This window comes from Octodon degus, unplaced genomic scaffold (assembly GCF_000260255.1).
Source record: "Octodon degus isolate 3935 unplaced genomic scaffold, OctDeg1.0 scaffold00233, whole genome shotgun sequence".
NCBI lineage: Eukaryota > Metazoa > Chordata > Mammalia > Rodentia > Octodontidae > Octodon > Octodon degus.
Window position 1 is genome coordinate 2,760,101 of NW_004524809.1, and position 15,420 is coordinate 2,775,520.

At 40.2% G+C, this 15,420-nt stretch overlaps 2 protein-coding genes across 6 annotated transcripts in view; one reads left to right on the forward strand and one right to left on the reverse strand.

The window, feature by feature from the left end:
* Positions 1-15,420, reverse strand: part of Tmcc1 (transmembrane and coiled-coil domain family 1) — a 248,757-nt gene that overhangs the window by 185,966 nt on the left and 47,371 nt on the right. For all 5 annotated transcript variants that reach the window (XM_023705965.1, XM_023705964.1, XM_023705967.1 and 2 more), the window contains one exon: positions 140-193. Coding sequence is in view for 3 of the 5 variants with exons in the window: in XM_023705964.1 (XP_023561732.1) it covers positions 140-193 (54 nt within the window). In the remaining 2 variants the exon portion in view is untranslated. The remainder of the gene's footprint in view (positions 1-139; positions 194-15,420) is intronic.
* On the forward strand, positions 10,894-11,192 carry LOC101570781 (thioredoxin-like). Its single transcript, XM_012512578.1, has 2 exons — positions 10,894-11,008; positions 11,047-11,192. Exons 1-2 carry the CDS (start codon positions 10,894-10,896, stop codon positions 11,190-11,192), a joined length of 261 nt encoding a protein of 86 aa, XP_012368032.1.

Consider the following 15,420-nt stretch of genomic DNA (forward strand, 5'->3'; position numbering starts at 1 on the left):
ATCCCAAATTATATCTGTTCTTTTTATTCTTGTAAATTTTTCTTTCCAGTTTTTTGGTTTTGATAGACATGATAACCAAAGCTTTTCAGTTTGCCACAAACCAAGTTCATCCACTGACTGTAACGAGCTGAGTACTTGCCTTTGCTGCTGTTCCTCAAGCCCTCTAGGGTGCACAGGAATCCTTTTGGGAAAGCTGAAAAGCAAGTATCAAGAATTATACAGTGAGCAACTTGGAAGGAAACTTATTTACTACAGACAGAAAAGAAACCATGCAACCACAAAAATGTATGTATGTTAATAAGCCTTACTGCCCACTGGTAGGAAGGAATACAGTACTTATTTTTTAATGCTTTGCAGTATTTTCTCATTTTGCAAAAATGTATTCAAGAAAAATTATTAAGACAGAAGATATTTTGAAAGAACATTAACTTGTCAGCACTCAGAAAAAGAGGCAAATGTCTTGGTGAGCCAGTTAATCTTGACTGTCAACTTGACTGGACTGGGAGCCTCCAGAGATCTGTAAAACACACTCCTAGGTGTGTCTGAGTGGCAGTATTAACAGAGGCAGTACCTTGGGGGCTGGTCCTGGCCCCTTCCCTCTAAGGCACATTCTCTGTGCTTTGCCCCCAGCGGCTATGTGAGCAGCTTTGTTCTACCACACCCTTCTACTATAACACTCCAGCCTTTGACCAGCCAGCTATGGAAAAAAACCCTCTGAAACTGTGAGCCAAATTACATTCTCTTTAAGTTTTAGAAAGTTGGCCAATACAGAAAATGGGTACCAGAGAAATGGGGTCACTGATGTGATGGCTACAACTATACCTGACCATGGGATTCAGAAGTCTTGTAACTGGTTTATGAAAGAAATTTGGAGAAATGGGGTACAGCAAGACAAAAACGCTATAAGCAAAATCTGATGGGTGATTCTGGCTAGAGCTCATAAGATCAGAATGCTAGTGGTAAAGCCTAGGTTTCTGCAGTTTTAGATGGGAACAAGGGAATTCTACTGTGAACTGTAACATGTTACAATCTAGCCAAGAATTTCTGCACATTTTGTCTGTGCTCTAAAGTGTTAGATTGGGTTTAAGGAGGACAGAGGAAATTTCAAGGTAGAACAACTGCAGGGTGTGATTCAGTACTGTTGGCTGTTTTTAGCCAGATCTATAGTGAAAATCGGAAGCAAAGTGCAGAGCAAAAAAATTTGAGGAGACACAAGGGCCACCAGATAGCTCAGCAGACTAAAGCACCTGCTTAGGCAGAGCACAGAGACAGGGGTTCAATCCCTGGTATGCTGTGCTGGCCCCACCCTGGGGCACCCTGAGGTGTGATTGAGACTGGGAGTGGTGGTGCCTGCTTGTAATCCCAGCACTTAGGAGGCTGAAAACAGGAAAATCACTACAAGTCTGATCTACATAGTGAGATCCTGTAGACCCTGCAGACCCTGTAAAAATACATTAAAAAAAAAAAAAGATTTGAGGAAACAACTAGTCATAGACAATCACCCATAAAGTTGGGGAGCACAGCAAAACAGTTATGGTTGCTAAAGATATTAGCACTGCCAAAAAGAAACAAAGCACTTTTAATCAGGACAAGAAGAAATAATGCCTGATGAGCATCTCAGGACTCAGTAGAACCTCACCTAATGAAGGTTCAAGGGCACAAGCATGTTAACCTTTCATTTAAGAGACCTCAGTTACCTGACAGGGTTATGTAGGGAACTGTTCCCCAGGATTCATTTTACCACGCTCAACGAGCCATCTAGGTACTCAGTGACAGGTTAGAACTCAAGTTTCCCAAAGAACCTTGCCCAAAACCTTGCCTTAGTTTCTTAGGTAACCTACACCAACCCCAATCCTGCTCCTGCCCCACACTGTACTCTGGTCTCAGCTCACTTTTCCTTGACCCATGTTGGTCTCAGCTCACTCTCTTCTGACGTAAACAAAATTAAACCACAAGGAAGATAAATGATGTCCACCTGCAACCTGGCTGTTCCAGCCCACAATCACCCTCCTTGAAAGATACTATAAAGTATCTTTATCCTTCTCTCCTTTGTTGGGTGCTACGTTATTCTGCTAGACAGCCAGCCTGCTTGATGTCCCCAATAAATCTTCTATTTGTGTCAAAGTGCCTGGTCTGGTTGATTGTGTGGGTTTGTACCTAACACTTAGAGGCTGGGGCAGCCACAGTCCAAAGTGGCCAGGCTACACTGACACTGGTGGCAGGCCCTGTGTTATAGTAAGCAGAAACACCAAAATGATACCTAGGATTTGGAAGCAGATTTATTTATACTGATAGGCACTAATCAAGATCATTCCCAAAATATCAGGCTGTGATCTCTGGCTGTCTAGGGTTTATATGGGTGTTGTGGTTTTGAGTTTTTGCAAGGTTAACAATACAATACAGGACACATTTTACAAGGCAATGATCATTATTTTTTTTGTTTTTTTTTTTGAGACAGGATCTCACTATGCAGTTCAGGCTGGCCTTGAGCTCACTTTGTAGCCCCAAGCTGGTCTTGAACTTGCAACAATCCTCCTGCCTCAGCCTCTCAACTGCTAGGATTACAGGTGAGTGCCACCATGCCCAGCCATAAGATTATTATTACCCAAAGAATCATATACAATAAGTGCAAGAAATCTGTCTACATACTAAAGACCAAGAATCTGGCTGAGAGCCTGAATCCCACAGCAATGTCCTGCATAAGTCCAGCTAAATACCTAGAGCTTATAACAAGTCTAACTGGAGGCCTAGAGCCCACAATAATGTCTCATGCAAGCCTGCTTCATGGATCTGTGCTGGGAAGGCCCAACGGTCAGTTGTGGAAGCTAGAAAGTCTATGTCAGTGTGATGAAGGATCTGAACTGACTCAAGATGAGACAACCACAACAGTGCAACTAATGACTTTCAAAAATAGGCCTCCCAGAACCATTTCAGAAAGTAGTAGACATGATGGGATACATGGGTTTGAAGTTGGGGAAGGCGTAGTACTTTGTCTTGATGAGAGTGATTGTTTTTTCAGCACTTCTCCTCCTGTCTAGAGGTTTACATTCTAGACAGTAGGCACCTCCTCCATGGTTTCCTAATGTCCTCCCACTTCATGAAAGCAAGGGACAAGGTTTAACCTAGATCATGGTGCACCTGGCCTGGGTGCCTTCCACTGCTTAGAGAAAAGCTCATACTCATTACTGAGATGGACTCCTTCATTCATACATCAGAAATTGAGCACCTATTATATACCAGGCCCTGAGATAGTCCCGGTTTTTATAAGACTCTCAGGCTGAGGGAAAAGTTGACAAACATATCAGTAAGTAGCAAGCATCAGATGGCAAACAGCTTTAAAGATAGCATCTGGGAGGGCAATCAGTACAGCCAAAAATTGCATTCATACATTATACACAGTGGGCATTTTTATTGTAGGATGTTATTTAAGTGATGGCTGATAGAGATAAATGGGGGGTGCAAGTTAAAGGCAACAGGAATGTTATGGTGGTAGGCCAGCTGTGTGCTCTCCTGGGACTTGGGGGCCACATAGGTCACAAAACTTTCAGCATTTAAACTTGGAAGGCCTGGGACACACCAGTGGATGTGATTACTTAAGGTCCAGAAAAGAACAGCAAGTAGAAAGGCCCATGTGGGGTACTATTGTGAGGGGGATTAATGACAGTATGTGTTGCACTGTTACAAAATTATTAAGGTCAAATGTTCACTATACTTTTTGATCATGTCCCAAATATTTTTTAATAGCATGGACCCCTAAGGTTCAAGTATGAATAGGAAATCTCACTCTTCCCTTTTTGTTTTCCCACTTTCTCCTACCAAACTTGCAGGCAAATCAACAGGATGAAGCCATAACTGAGGGTGGACACCTCTCCCATACCCGAGGAAATATAGTCTTAAAACACTTAAGAATCCCACTGCAGGGAGGAAGAGTAAGTCATAAACTGGGACAAACAGTTACAGTCTGAGTGTGGCCTAGCATCACTGTGAAGTTTTGGGGAGCTCTAATCACAGGAGACTGCATCTTTAAGTGGCTTTTCCTCTACTAACTTCCAAAGGTTCTCCAATGTAGCTAGAAATCAAGAATAGAACTTTTCACTTTCACCACCTGACACTGGAGATGGCCTGAGGTGGACAGCAACCAATGTAGCCATTCCAGTTCCACTTCCTATATCTGTGTACTACTTCCAATGTCTATGCCCTGATAACACAGAATTCTATTACATCTAGGGGAAGGGAAAGCAGGTCAGCACCTAGTCATCACTAAGTAAAACCAATCTTACTAAGCAGGACAGAAAGATTTTTTAAAAATCCTTAGCCTGAGGATTCTGTTGAATACTTACTGAAGTTAAGGAAAAAGAAGGGGAAAAAGTACAGAAATTTGGGAAAGCCACAACCCCAGACCTGTGCTCCAGTACCAACAAAATCCAAGGTTAAATCAGAACATCACAGAACTGCCCTCACCCTTGTTGTTACTAACATTCTTTGAGGAAAAGAAAGAGTGGACCACAGCTGGTAGAGCCACAAGACACATTGAGGGAGCACAGAGAGAAACTCAAAGCCAAGCAGCGACAAGGAACACGTTATTAGCAGGGAAATTTGAAGCCTCTGGTTCCCATGGCAACAGCAAATGTCAATTTCAGTAACCACAGCATTAATAAAAAACACACTGACCCTCTGAATCTATTAACCCTACTCCCCACCCTGCATGAAACCTTCAACCAAACAGATCAAAGCATATCAAATATTTATCTCAATATTTCTTGCCATAGACAATACATACAGTCCAGACTAAAGCATGCTAAAGACAGTGATGGTGAGGAAACAAAGCAATCAGAGCCAGATGCATATATGACATGAGTTTTAGAATTATCAGAGAACTTACAATATAATTAATGTAATAAATATTCCAATGAAAAAGGTAGACAGTATGTGTGATCAGATGTGTAATTTCACACAGAAATGCAAATGATAAGCAAGAATCAAGTATAAATGCAAGAAATGAAGACACAGTAACAATGCTAGAAATGAAAACAGTGATGTGTTGGTTATTTTTCTCTCACTGTTGAGACAAAGTACCTGACAACAAAAATTAAGGAAGGAAAGGTTTATTTAGCTCACAGTTTGCGGAGGTTTCATCTCATACTTGGCTGGCTCCAAGGCAGGGTGGTACATGGCAGAGGGGAACAGTTCATGGCAGCAGAAAACAGCAAAAGCAGCAAGAAAAGAGGCAGCAGCAGTAAGCAATATATTGCTCCTTTATATTGCATGCAGGCCATCCATCCTAGTGCTGGTGCAGTACTCACACCCATAATCCTGGCATGGGACCACAAATCAACCACAAATTCTACAAGCCCACCCCATGACTTTATGAGACTTTTGGGGGACATCTACACACAAGCCATAACAACTGCTTTTGATAAGCAGTATACATGTACTGAAAGAGTAGACTTCAAACAATTGAAAAAAGAACTTGAGAATAGTCTAGCAAATTTTCCCAAACTGAAACTACACAGGAAAAGAAATTTTCCTACTTGGAGAACATCTGAGAGTTACGAGAAAATATCAAACACTGTTACATACTCATACTTAAGAGGTCTAGAAGCTGAAGAGACATAATGGTGCAGAAGAAAAGTTCAAATGGCCAAGAACTTACCAAAATTAGTAACAGCACACCGAACTATTAAGAAGCTCTGAAAATACATACTTAACAAGATAAATGCCTAGAACATCAGCCTAACATATTGTTCTGGGTTGTGTCTTGATATCCTCCACAATGCCTCATGCAGTCCTAAGTGAGGCTTTTCAGAGGTGATTGGATCTGGGATGTGTAATGCTGGGATCAATCAAATGTGTAATTACTAAATTAGATCACTGGCTGATTTGTCATAGTTTTGGGAGTACATAATGGGAAGGCCCACCCTGAGCGTGAGTACTACCTGCCCTAAAAGCATGTAGCCTGGATAGAATACAAGGGACAGCTGCTGCTGTTTCACTACTTTGCAGCTTCCCTGACTTCTGCCCACCATGAACTGTTCCTTCTCTGAGATGCCCCTCTGCTTTGCTACCCTGCAGTGGAGCCAGTAGGGACTGAAACCTCTACAAACTGTAAGCCAAATAAACCTTTCCTCCTTTAACTTTTGGTGTTCGGTATTTTGTTTCAGCAACAAGAAAAGTAACTAAGACATATATGTTCAAAAGATCAAAAGCCAAAGAGAAAACTCTTATGGCAGTCAGAGAGGAGAAAGCATTTTAGGTACAGAGGAAGAGTGATAAAAAACCCTACTATTAAGAGACTTGGCAAGGAAGACGTCAGCAGGGTGATGACTATACAGTGTCCATCCAGTATCCTATATCCAATGCAAATGCTCTCATGTGTAAAGAAGAAATAAAGATTTCCCCAAATTAACAAAAGTAATTTGCTGTTGGAAAATCTGCCCCATAGGGCCGGCGGTATAGCTCAGCAGACTAAGTGCTTGCTTAGGTAAGCACAGGGGCCAGGGTTCAATACCTGGCTCTGCCTGCTGTGCCAGTCCCACCTTTGGGTGCGCTGAGCCAGTGATGGCGTCCAGGTGCGGTGGCGTGCGCCTGTAATCCCAGGATTGGGAGGCAGAAATCAGGAGGATCGCTACTAATGTGGGCTATGCAGTGAGACCCTGAACCCCCTCTCAAAAAAAAAAAAAAAAAAAAATCTGCCCTATGAGGAATACTAAAGAAGTTCTTCAGACAGAAGTAATTTGTAAAAGTTAGAAACCTGGATCTACAAAATAAATGGAGATAAAATGTCTTATTTTTCACTGCTCTAAAAAGTAACTATTTAAAGCAGTACTAGCAGACTGGGTGTGTACTACACATGTAACAGTGACGTGCATGACAACACAGGACAGAGAGGAAGGATAAACATCCTATAATGATGCATCACATGTAAAGTGATAAAATAATTGAGGGTAAACTCAGGTTATTTAAAAATGCATACTGTTCATCCAAAGACAACCACTAACATATCTTTTTTAAGCAATATAAATAAGTCAATAAACAGAATTCCAAAGAAAAGCTTAATTTGTAGCAAAGAAGATAAAAGGAAACAAATACAACAAAGTAACGGCTACAATAGCATCCTGCTAGTCGGTATCCTACAGAAATGTTGGTCCCAGTTCTGCACAGGTGGCTGGTGGTAGAAACCTTAAAAGGTGGGCCTGCTGGGACTTTGAGATCACTGGGGCAACTCTCCAGAGGGACATGGGGCCACCTTCTTTTCCTCTTGATTCTGAGCTGAGCAGCTCCACTATGCAATTCACTTCCCTCCACCATCATGGGCTGCTTTGCTGCAGGCCTAAAAAGCAACAGGCCATGTGACATGGACTGTAACCTCCAAAACTATGAACCCAAGTGACCCCTTTTTTTTCTGAGCTTGTTTACCTCAGGTATCTGTAACAACAGCTTTCCACTAAATATGTATGCACAATCAAGGCTTCAAAATACATAAGGCAAAAACTGGTAGATATGACAAGGGAACACAAAAATCCACAAGTGTAACTATAGACTTTCAACATTATTGATAAAAACAAGCCACTATCTCCTGCCTTTAAACTAGGTGACATATACAAGACAGTCTATCCTAATAATATCCTCAAGTACACATGGAATATTCACAAAGATACACCAGGTTCTGAACCATAAAATCACACTAAAAAATTAAAAAAAAAAAAAAAAAAAAGAAATGATACAGTTGGGACTAGTTGAGGAATGAGAATCCCAAGTTGTGTTGTCTAGTAGTCTCACTACTACATGGGTTCTCCTAAGCAAGAGTATCTCAAAAAGAACAGAGGGTACATTTGTATTTCTCTGTGTGTGTGTGTTTGTGTGTGTGTGTGTGTGTGTGTGTGTGTGTGTGACGTAGTACAGCACACATTAACGACAATAAGAAGCTAGAATGTTCACTTCCCCAGGATTAATGGACATTCAGAGGAAGGCCTTCTTCAATCCTACAGACAACTAACCTACTGGCAACTCAGTATAGCAATTAAGAGCACAGACTTCCTCATAAGCCATTCATCAGCTGTGTGTCTTGGGAATGAGGTTGTTATATAAACCCCATTAAACAAATGTCTACTTGGCATAAATGCAAGCAACTTAGTTATACAACATGATAAAGGCTTCATATACAGTTGGCCCCTTACAGCCACAGTCTGCATCAGTGATGGATTCAACCAGCCTGGATGGAACATACTGGGAATAGTGACTGTGTTATATCAAGTATGGACATGTGTTGTCAACTGGTCATCATTTTTTTAAACAACATACTACAACTATTTAAATAGCATTTACGTTGTATTAGGTATTGTGAGTAACCTGAAATGATTTAAAGCATACAGAAAGATACATGTGAGGTATATGCAAATTTATGTACTTATTCTGGTTTTCTGAGACAGGCTCTCACTGTGTAGTTCAGGCTGGCCTTGAACTCTCAGTGAGTGACTCTTGTGTCCTTGCAACACCACACTTGTCCACTCACACCATTTCACATAAAGGACATGAGCACACACAGATTTTGATATGGGAGAGGATTCTAGAGCCAAGGCCCCACAGATACTGAGGAACAACTTACGCAGTATTTTAATTTTTTCAAGATGTAAAGAACAAGAAAATATTCAGATATGCTTTCATTAAATTATAAACCAGTTACCACCTTACATCCATTAGGATGACTATTTTAAAAAAATGTTATCAAGGATGGGGAAAAATTGGAATCAGTGTGAACTACTGGTAGGAATATAAGATGGTATGATTCTAGTCCCAGAAATACACCCAGAAGAATTGCAAGCAGAATCTCAAAGGGATATCTGCATAAACATGTTCATGGCAACATTATTCACAATAAGTAAAATGTAGAAACAACTCAAGCATCCACTGATAAATCTGGCTAAACAAAATGTGTTACATACAATGAAATGTAGTTCCACCTTAAAAAGAGAGGGGAAAAAAACCCCTTCAATATGCTACAACACAGATGAACCTTGAGAACACTATACTAAGGGAAGTCAGCCAATTGGAAAAAGACAAATACTGTGTGATTCCACTAGTATTGAGTAGTCAGAATCACAGTTACAGAAAGTAGATAGGGCTTGTTGAGTACTAGGGTGAGAAATGAAGAGGAGTTACCATTTACTGAGTTAAAGATTTTAGTTTTACAAGACCAAAAGAACTATGGAGATAGGTGGTAGTAATGGCTATGTATATATATATATATCACTGAACTATAGGCTTACAAATGGTGAAGATGGTAGATTTAGTTATATGTATATTACAATAAAGAAGTTAATCATAAACCAGCTAATGTAGAGAATGTTATAGCTCAAAGCCAAACAATACCTATTTTGTTTTAAATTTTCTGTCCATAATGACTCTATCAGCTGACATGCTTCTGAGCAAGGAGTCATTTTAGTCAATCTCAGAATAAAAAACAAAAAGTTTACTGGAGAGGAGGGAACTGCTGAGTAGGAAAGTAAGAAATATACTATTAACTACTCCAAAAGTCACTGCACTGACAGTGCAGCCCAAATTGCATGCCAACACTCAGGTAACATGAAGAGGACAAGGACATTTCTGAGAAGTATTAAAATGACTATTAATCATTCATTCAGCAAGTATTATCTAATTCCTACTTTTGGTTAAAACTGTAGTATGACAGGGCATGGTGGCATATACACAGGAGAATCACAAGTTTCAGGCCAGATGGGCAACTTAGGGCAAGATACTGCCTCAAAATTAAATATATAAGGGCTACAGATGCCTAGACCCTGGGTTCAATCCCCAATACTGGAGGCAAAACTATAGTACACATCAACAAATATAAACATCTAAAGAATAGGGAAACTAACTATAGGCACAGAAGTATGGAAAAGCAATTCCTACTACAAAGTCATATCACCAAAATGACACCCAGGATTTGTAGGCAGATTTATTTACGTCATCAGGCATGGACTGGGAAAATCTCCAGAATATCAGGCCCTGATCTCTAACGCTTATATACGATAAGCATGCCAGGAAATACAGAGGCAGAATGGCTTGTCAATTGGGGATTGGTTTATACAACACACGTTGAGTTTATACAATGAACATCATAGTGATCAGCTATGCATCACGGTGACCAACCATTTCTGAAAGACTAGAAGGAACCAGAACTGCAACAGAAACTATTATTTATCCAGGCAACTAACTGAAGTATACTGGCTGGGAGGTGGCATTTTCTGTGATACTACATTTGTATTTACTTATATTTTAAAAGCAAAATAATATAAACTGAATAAAATAAGGCATACTTAAATCTACATCACGTTATCCCACAATAAATAAACTCAATGTACCAGAAAAAAGTAATTAAAATCTAGATACTTGAAAAATTTTTAAAAGTTCAGTGGGAAAAGAAGAAACTGGGGAAACAGTCCAGTGAGAAACCTTCTTAAACCAGATAAAACAAGACAGACATCATCCTCGTGAATTCTGGCAAGGTCAAGTCTCAGCCTTATTCATAAAACTCTTGGATAATGTCCTTGGCCTAAGGAAATCCATGCTATTTCACAGTTACTATTTGAAAGCTTGAGTATGGATATGGTTGCTTATGGGAACTGTCTATTTTTGAAGGTAAGCAAAGGGTTCACAATGGTGTTTCAACAATTCTAAGTTATAAAAACAATGGGCATTGTAATTCATGGCAGAATTTAAGATCCTATAATAAACATAAGCTGAAGTATCATAAATTACTAAACATTTCTACAGAAATAATGAAAGTTAAAGCAAAAAAAAAAAAAAAAAGCTGGTTCAGTGTTATGTCCCATGCCTTCCACCCGTTTCCATTGCTTGCCTCAATAGTTTGTCAGGCCCTCAGCAGCCAGTATGGTGCAGCAGATCAAAAGCAAAGAGGCTGGTGCAGGAGATAAACTTGTAGTAGCTGATTTCTTAGCCACATGGTGTGGGCCCTGCAAAATGATCAAGCCTTTCTTTCATTCCTGTCTGAAAAATATTCCAAAGTGTTGTTCCTTAAAGTAGATGTGAGTGACTGTCAGGATGTCACTGCAGAATATGAAGTTAAATGTATGCCAACCTTCCAATTTTTTAAAAAGGGGGAGAAGGTAAGGGAGTTTGCTGGTACTAATAAGAAAAAGCTTGAAGGTACTATTAATAAGTTAGTCTAACTGTGTTTTCTGAAGAACATAACTAGCTACTGGCTGTTTAAAACTTTTTATTAAAAAAATAAAGCTTTTTATTTATAAAAAATATGAAGTACAAAAGTATACCTAGGGCTAGGGAGATGGCTCAGTAGAATAAGTCTTTGCCTGGCAAGTGCAAGAGCCTGAGTTCAATCCCCGGTTCGGCAAAAAAAAAAAAAAAAAAAAGAAGAAGAAAGTATACTTAACTTACATTTGATTATAAATGACAATAAAATTTTATTTCTACCCTTTAAAAAAAAAAAAAAAGCTAGTTCTTCTGATTCCAAAATGGCCAAATATCTTAGGATGGAAGTTCAATAACAAACCGTAAGTCATGAAGACGTAGGCGTAGGCAAGACCTTTCTTTTTTTTTTTTTTCCATTTATTCAGATTTTCAATTTCTTTTAATAGTTTTCTATAATTTTCAGCATACATTTTTCACTTTTTTGTTAAACTTATCCCTTGTAATGGAATTCTTTCACATTTTATGTTCTTTTCAGATTGTTTACTACTAATGTATAGACGTACATTTGAATTTTGTATAATCTTACATTCTTCAACCCTACTAAACTTTTTTTTTATTAGTTCTGATAGGTTTTTTGGGTGGATTTCTGAGGATTTTTCCATTTACAAGATCAAGTCACGTGCAGAGATTTCACTTCCTTCTTTTCCATGTGCGATTCTTGCATTTCTTGTTCTTGCTGAATTGCCTTGGTTAGAACCTTCCCACCCATTATTAAATACAAGCAGGGAGAATACAGACCTTAGAATCATAGTCTTTTTGGATGCCTAGATTGTTTCTCCTTTGGCAAGTAGAGCCCTTAAAATTGTTTATCGTGTCCTTCTGAAGTGTCACCGATTGTATTCTGTAGCTTCCTTGTTTTATGCAACAATAGCTGGTACATCTTGCACAACTCTTGCCCCAGGTCTGAAATCCACTGCTTCTTCAGGGAGTCCCAGTTCCCCACAGCATATTAAGGCAGGGTTTGAGAAGCCACATGCTGGGTACAAGGAGTACCCATTGTTTTACTTGCCTTTTCAGTGAGCGGAATTGTGGACTTTAAGGTTTTTAGAATGATTAAAACAGTTACCAAATTCATACTCATATCTTCAATACAAAATTAAATTTTCTCCTACGTTGAAATCTTAGTTCTATTTTTTTTAAATGTATTTAGTACAGGGTATACAGGGTCTCACTATGTAGATCGGACTCATAGTGATCCTCCTGTTTTCAGCCTCCCAAATGCTGGGATTACAGGTGCGCACCACCACGCCCAGTCTCGGTAGTCATCTCAGTGTGCCCGTGGGAGGGTCGGAGCCACCACAGCATGCAAGGGATTGAACCCCCTAACCCTGGTGTCTGCCTAAGCTTAGTTCTTAATAATATTAAAATAGTCGCTTACTGTAGGGATCTGTTGGTTTCTCAGTAGTCCCTGGGAGAAAACAGCAAGAAGATTCAGAAAATAAAGCTGTGAGATGATAGCTGAGGTAGGTGGTGGACCATGCCTGATTGGCAAAGGAACCCCAAACAACAGTGTCAGCGTTTATTTATACCTTTGCAAAGTTACAAGACACAAAGTTGCCTAGCAACTAATAGCCAACAATGTTCAGGCAGGATGTTTTTCTCAAGACTGGAGTAGCACCTGGGAGATAGCTCAGGGGCATAAGTGCCACCTGGCAAGCACAAGGTCCTGAGTGTGATCCCCAGTACATAACAAACAATAAAAAAAAGACCTAGGTAGCTTGACTGCTTTAGGCAATGAGGCCTCATCCTGCCCTCCCACATAAGATCAATTTCTCACCTTAGCAGTTCCCAGCAGCTTACTATCTTTGTTTTACCCTAATGTATGTGTATATAATATATCTATGTATTGATATGCACGCTTGTGTATTATCCACACTCACAGTTTCAAATAGCAATGGTAGGACCATCACTAAGTTTCAGATGCTTTTGTCCATAGGGCATATCCTACAAGAGATACACAATCGGTCCTACATGTCTGCAGTTATTTGACATTATTTCCTTTCATGTTGTGAAGCCACTAATTTGATGCATAGGTTAATTTGTTTCACTTTTCAGGGCTTGATTATTTTATCCTTGTTATTCAGGGATCGATTACTTTATCCTTCCTATTTAAATTTGTTTTTGTAATTATATGCAAATATTTAAGTTTCCCAAGCAAAGTGCATTCAGCAATATTCTTCCTTGTCCCTTCCATCCTGTTCCTCTGCTCTCTCAAAGAATGAGGTACTAACTTCTGATTTTTAATTGATTTTTGTTTGTCCTTTCATTGTTGATCATCCACCAGGCAATGGACTGACGTCAGGGCGCTGTGTGGACCCCCACGCAGAAGGTGCAGCACAGCAGAACAAGGTGAGCTTAGGTGCACCACGAATTTGCTCACAAAGAAATTTCTTCTGTCTGAAGACACAAGTTTCTCTTTTCAGTGTATTTCAAGTGATGATTTCAGATTTAAGTGACTTGCCGGCTATGGTGGCAAATGCCTGTAATCCCAGCACTTGGGAGGCTGTGGCAGGAGGATTGCTGCAAGTTCGAAACCATCCTGAACTATGTAGCAAGATCCTGTCTCCAAACAAAGAAACAACCCAAACAGATTGAAGTGACTTAATATTTTAGAGAAACCTAACATTTCTAGTGCTGCTTCTTCTTTTCTTTTTTTTCTGTCCTGGGGACTGAATCCAGGGTCCTTGCACTGGACTACACCCCCAGCACTTGTTTTGCTTTTTTATTTTCACATAAAGTCTCACTAAGCTGCCAACGCTAGGCTCGAACTTGCAGTTCTCCTACCTCAGTTTCCCAGACTGTGGATATTACAGGTGTGCATCATCATGCCTGTTTTTTTTTAAAAGAGTCTTGCTAAGTTGCCTAGGCTAGCCTTTAACTAGCAATTCTCCTGCCTCAACCTACAGAGTAGCTAGGACTACAAGCATGTGTCACAGCACTGTTTCCAGTGCTTTTCCTCCCAGTTTTTATTTTCACATGCTTGCAATACAAAATGATTACGTGACTCATGTAGAGCTGGTATGTGGGCATAATGCGGCCTCCCCCACCTCTGCGCTCCATCTTTTGGTCCCCTTCCCTTTTTTCTTTTTTTTCTTTCTTTTTTTTTTTTGTATTTTAGGACATAGTCTTTAAACTGGGGATTGAACTCAGGACCCTGTGCTTGCCAGGCAAGTGCTTATTCTACTGAGCTATCTCCCTGGGCCCTCTCACTGAATAGATTGGACTCATAGTGATCCTCCTGTTTACAGCCTCCCAAGAGCTGGGATTACAGGTGTGTGCCACCATGCCTAGTCTCAATTACCATCTCAGGGCATCCCAGGGGCAGGGCTGGCACAGCAGGCCTGAGGATTGAACCCTTGGCCCCTTCGACCCATTCATCTGCCTAAGCACTGAGCTATTTGGCCAGCCCTCCCTTTCCCATTTGAAAAAGATCTGGCTCCCTGCTTCCTATGATCTTTTATTTTGTTCTTTATTTATGGTTTGGGTTTGTCGTGTAAGAGACACCATGAGATATTTACACTGTGTGTTGATTTATTTCAGTTAACATTATGGGGCAGGGTGGGCCAGATAGCTCAGCAGACTAAAGTGCCTGCTTAGGCAGAGCACAGGGAGTGGAGTTTGATCCCCTGGTGTGCTGTGCTGCCCCTCCCCCAGGGCACACTGAGACAGCAATTGAGACTGGGTGTGGTGGTGCACACCTGTAATCCTAGGTCTTGGGAGGCTAAAAACAGGAAGCTCACTACAAGTCCGATCTGTGTAGTGAGACCCTATAGACCCTGTACATAAAAGACAAAAAAAAATTATGAGGCAAAGGGAAATCCATGTTCCTACAAGTGACTCAAGTTTATCCTTTATGACAGGGTAGTACTTCATGGTGTATAAACACATTTTCTTTATCCATTCATCTGTTGAGGGACGTGTAAGCCACTTCTACTAAGATTTAGCTAGCATGTGTTGTGCTGCTCTAAACGCAGTTATGCATGTATAATATGATGTCTGTAATTCTTTTGGGAAAGGCACCTAGAAGGGCATTAGCTGGGTCAAATGGAATTTCTAGTGGTTTGTTTTGTTTTAAATTTTTAGGGAAAGTTCTACATTGTGTTCAGGGTCTCACTACTAGATCAGACTCATAGTGATTCTCCTGTTTCTAGCCTCCCAAGTGCTGGGATTACAGGTATGTGCCACCAT